This window comes from Fonticula alba (assembly GCF_000388065.1).
Source record: "Fonticula alba strain ATCC 38817 unplaced genomic scaffold supercont2.2, whole genome shotgun sequence".
NCBI lineage: Eukaryota > Rotosphaerida > Fonticulaceae > Fonticula > Fonticula alba.
The window spans coordinates 3,880,160-3,884,983 of NW_009242972.1; the positions used below are offsets into that span (position 1 = coordinate 3,880,160).

The following is a 4,824-nucleotide window of genomic DNA, read 5'->3' on the forward strand; positions in this document are numbered from 1 at the left end:
CCCCCCCCCCCCCCCGGCACCCATACCTCGGCCTCTGTTTCCGTGCCCGCGCTTGGACCCGACCTCCGGCGGCCAAAGACCGCCCTTGGTCTTGCCCCCACATCCAGGTCCCCCTGTCGGCGCGGCGGGGCTCAGAGGTGCCAGGGCCCAGCCTGCCGGGGCCTTGTCTTTTGGATCATCCTTCTTCCCGAGAGCGCCCACGCACGCGAACACGCCTCACCCTCGAAGGGGGCCCCACACAGATTGTCCACCAGCTAGCCCTTTTCGGATCCGGGCCATCATCCCGATCTGGCTCCAGGCCCCTGTGAATCGGCGAGCAGGGAACACGCACACAGACACACACACACACACCCACACATACACATACATACATACATACACAAGGCCCGGGCAAGATGAAACGCGCCCGGAGTTGGGCCCCCTTCTTGCGCCCACATCAGATCCGGCCTCCCGGGTGCGAGCTTTTTTTCGTCGCCCGGCTGCCACCTACGTGTGCCACGCCCCCCAGACACACGCACCCCTCCCCATTCCCTCCCCCCTTTTTTTGCCTATTCCTCCCTCGCCCCCCCCCCTCTCCCCCCTCGCCCATCCCTACGGAGATCGTCTTGCTGACGCGAGGCTGCCCTCTCCCCGTCTCCCGGCCATCGCCGTCAGCCGCCTCTACTCGCTTCGGTCCCTGCCCTCGGCGCTGCTCCCCCGTCCGAAGATGAGCAGCGCGCCGTACTCCTCGTCGCCAAGCGACCTCTTCCTGAACAAGAGCTCGGCCAGCCTGTCCATCATGGAGAGCCTCTCCCTGTCGGGACATGTGGGCCGGCAGTCGCTCGCGGCCGCCACCCGGGGCGATCCGCTTGTGGACGTGCTCCTGGACGCCACCTCGCCCCATGGCGCGGACATGGACTTCCTCTCCAGCATCGGCCCAGCTGGGCGGCCACCTTCGCGGGATTTCGCCGCCGCCTCCCTCCGGTCTTCCCTCTACTCGCCGATCAGCTCCGATGCCCTGCTCCAGGCCCCGGGGCTGTCGCCGACCACTGGCTTTGGTAGTTTCACCTCCGGGGGAAGCACCTCCCCAGGGCCTGTGCGGCCTGGGACCTGCCGGTGCCCCCCCTCTTCCCGGCCACATGGCGGCCCTGGCACTCCGGACGTCTGCCACCGGTGCCTCAATGCGCAACTTTACTCCTCGCCGGATGGGGGGACGCCCACCGCCTCGGGGCAAGTTCCGCGCGACACCGGACCCGATGCTCGGGCCCTGGCGGACAGCGTGTCAGACGGTGCGCCGCCAAGAGCCCCCTCCCCTCCGCATGGCACCATCTATGTTCCTCTCGCCCGCGCTCTCCCTCTCTCTCTCTCTCTCTCCCTCTTCCTTCTCTTCCCTCCCCGCAGGAGCACGTTTGGCTGACACTCCAGACCCCCCCCCCCTCCTGGGTATTTTTGCCCCCATCACAGAGGTCGTCCTCTTTCCCCGCGGCCCGGAAAAGCATGTGCGCGTACGCCGGTATCGAGGTCTGCCCACGCGCGAGCGGGCCCTCGGTATCCTTCGGGAGACTGAGCGAGCTCTGTGCTCGCTGACCATGGCCTGCTCGTCGGCCGTGATCTCCGTGCCGCGCAATGGCTTCGACAGCGATCCGGAGGCATCTATCGGCATGCCGATCGACCAGGGTGACGAACAGTCATGGCTGCCGGCACACTTCCACGAGGCGTCCGCGGGCTCCGGGACCGGCAGCGGCGCCCGATCCGTACCTCATGGTGGTCCCTTCCCCCGGTATCCGAAGACCTACCTCGAAGCTTTGGATTGTGCGTGCCTTTCGCGCGTCGGCCTCCTCTCCGGCAGGCAGGCAGGCAGGCAAGGACCGCCCGCGGGTTTCCCCTCTTCTCCCCCTCTTTCGCCTTCCCCCCTCCCCGCCCGCCAGCGGCCCTTCTGCTGACAAGTGAGTGTGTCCTGGTGTGCCTGGCTGCCGGCCTGCCCTTTTCCTTTCGCCTCAGGCCTCATTGAGATCATTCCTCGACTGCATGACATGTCGCGCTTGCTGCGTGAACGCTTCGACCCGGACTACGCCTCCGGCCTGGGCCATGGGCGGCCGGCGGGATCCTTGCCCCCGGATTTGGCGCTCACCGTGTCGGTTGGCTGCCAGTCGGTCCTGCGTGTGTTGCTCAGCTACTCGGTGGCCCTGCGCTTCCGGATCTTCGAGGCCGAGGGCTGGCTCACCCAGGGCGAGGCTCCCCAAAGCCGCCTGGTCCTCTTTGGCGGTGGGGACGCCGAGCGGCCGCAGTCTGCCTCGGAGGCGGCATCCATGAGGGCCGCCCCGTCGGCCACCGGCACCCCCGGCTGCTTGTCAGCTGCGTTCTGGCAACGGCGCCGGTCGCGGCAAATTGTGGTGCGCGAGGCCCGCAAGGCCGCCGGCATGCTGGACATCTTTACCCTGGCGGTCAATGTGCAGCTGGCCCAGGCGGACCGGCCTCCTGGACATGTTGGTGGTCCGGGCACAGTCGGTGTGCTTTCCGAGCAGGATCCTCTTTTCAGGTCGCGCTCGTCCGACAGTCCGTTTGTCCTGGAGGACGACCTGATTCGCAATCCGGCCCTTCGCAAGTGGGAGGATCTACTGCACCAATTTGACCCGTATCCCTTCTTTGCAAACCCGGGCTACTTCGTGCGTCACATGCTCTCTCTCTCTCCCACTCGATGCTCTTTCGGGGATAGCCGACCCATCCCCGAGGCCGACTACTTACACGCATGCCGAAACACCCACCCACGCGCGTGTACATCACCTGCCCAGCTTGTGGACCGGATCACCCTCTTCAATTACCTGCTCGTTCAGGCGACTGCCTCGGCGTCGCAGTCGATGACCTACTCCTCTGCCCTATTCAAGACCCTCTCCTTCGGGGTGTGGAACTTCCTGTACACGTTCAGCTATGACCGGGCGGCCAAGCGGGCAGCGCATTGCCTTTCTTCGCTGGCGCACGATTTCGACTTTGTCAAGTTCCTGTGGAACCTGCCCGAGACGCCGGGCATTCGGAACATGTTCGAATTCATGTATCACGACGTGCCGAACGACGAAATGTTTTCCATCCCCTCCTTCCGCCACCGTCCAAACTCTTGGTTCTGGGATGCCCCGCCGGCGCCGGCCGGCGTGACCTACCGGATTCCATCCCCCGGGCCCGGCGGCTTCGGAACCGTGCCCAGCCCGGTGCCAGACCGGGCGGCGCCATTTGTTTCGTACGATGCGGCCGGCTTCGGCGGTGGCCCGGCCGCACGCCCTGGCTCATCACAGTCATCCCCCGGGTCGCTGCAGCATGGTAGCCATGCCTCCTCGGCGCCCCGGTGGCCGGCTGCCAGCCAGAGGCCCCGGGTCCATTCGCACAATGAACTGGCCGACATCGCGGATGCTCCTTCGGATGGGAACCTCGGCGCCTTCAGCGAGTCGACTGCGCTGCTCGATGCGGAGGCCCGGATCCGCCGTTTCGACTCGCTGGAGGCCGATGTGACCGAGCAGGCGACTCGTGCGCGCGGGCTCTCGCGTCCCCCCTCGAAGGAGCAGATGGCTGGCGATCCGTGGGCGGCTGCTGCATCGACCACGGCCCCGACCCCGCCCGATTCCGGATCGGACGCCTCGCTTCCAGGCTCGGAGCAAGTCTTCCCGGCCGGTGGTCTATACATGTATCCCCCGGTCAAGCATCCCCTGCTGAAGATGCCCCCCCTGCCGGCCGACTACCAGCATGAGTATATCCGTGCCCGGTACGTATTGGGCTCGGGCCAGCATGTGCAGTGGGCGTGGGAATTTGAATGCCGCTCCTCCCCTCCTTGGGGCACAACACATGAAAAAGGTGTATTGACTCGCGATTGGCACCCTCGACGGTCTTTCCCGTAGGTTCATTTCCACGACCAGTCTTCCCTTTACGCGCACGCTGAAGTCCCGCGTCCGGCAACTGCCCTTCCGCATTTTCGTCAAGGATGAGGAGCCCAGCTATGAGCGGATGGTTGGCGGCCTGTGTGCGTGTTCTTTTTTTTTTTCCTGGTCCACTTTGTGGCCAAAGAGGCAGCCTTGCATGGTGGAAATGCCCCCCCCCCCCTTCCCTGCCTACTCACCTCATTTGCGTGCCTGCATGCATGCCTGTTGGGCCTTGTGCAGATGGTGACATCCATCTTGATTATCCCCTGATCCCGGAGCTCACCCCGGCACTGATCTTCCACGTCCATGGCGGCGGCTTCGTGGCCATGACCTCCTTCTCACATGGGAATTACATGCGCCAGTGGGCCCTGGACACGGGGCTGCCGATCCTCTCGGTGGACTATCGCCTTGCGCCGGACTTCCCGTTTCCAGTGCAACTGGAGGAGTGTTGGCAGGCGTATAGGTGGGCCGTGCGCAATGCTCAGCGCCTCGGCACCTCGGCCGAGCGTATCATCATCGTGGGCGACTCGGCTGGCGGCAACCTGGCCACTGCATTGACTCTCAAGGTGAGTTCTGCCCAGTGGGTCGGTCCTTCTTTTCTTTCTTTTCCCCGGACGCGCACTCAAGTGCATCATCTCCCTGCCGCGTCCCCTTCCTCGCTCTTCGCCTCCTTTGCCTGTGTCTGCCTCCCGATCCCCCATGACTGGCTATCGACTGACATTTGTGGCAGATCATCGCCGAGGGCTTCCGCCGGCCGGACCTGCTGGTGCTGGCCTACCCGGCCCTGTACCTCATGAACTCGCCCTCTTGCTCGCGAGCCCTCTCTGCTTTTGATCCGATGCTCAACCTGAATGTCCTCATTCAGGTTCTGCGCGCGTACAATCCAACACACTCAGGTACACACATGTCCCTGACACACACACACACACACACACACACA

At 64.8% G+C, this 4,824-nt stretch overlaps 1 protein-coding gene across 2 annotated transcripts in view; it reads left to right on the forward strand.

Annotated features, from left to right (window-relative positions):
* Positions 1 to 517: 517 nt before the first annotated feature.
* H696_01806 overlaps positions 518 to 4,824 on the forward strand; it is a 7,691-nt gene continuing 3,384 nt past the window's right edge. For both annotated transcript variants that reach the window (XM_009495714.1, XM_009495713.1), the window contains exons 1-7: positions 518 to 1,268; positions 1,444 to 1,791; positions 1,981 to 2,645; positions 2,772 to 3,730; positions 3,864 to 3,985; positions 4,125 to 4,450; positions 4,615 to 4,780. In XM_009495714.1, the coding sequence (XP_009493989.1) occupies positions 707 to 1,268; positions 1,444 to 1,791; positions 1,981 to 2,645; positions 2,772 to 3,730; positions 3,864 to 3,985; positions 4,125 to 4,450; positions 4,615 to 4,780 (3,148 nt within the window). In that variant the 5' untranslated portion in view covers positions 518 to 706. The remainder of the gene's footprint in view (positions 1,269 to 1,443; positions 1,792 to 1,980; positions 2,646 to 2,771; positions 3,731 to 3,863; positions 3,986 to 4,124; positions 4,451 to 4,614; positions 4,781 to 4,824) is intronic.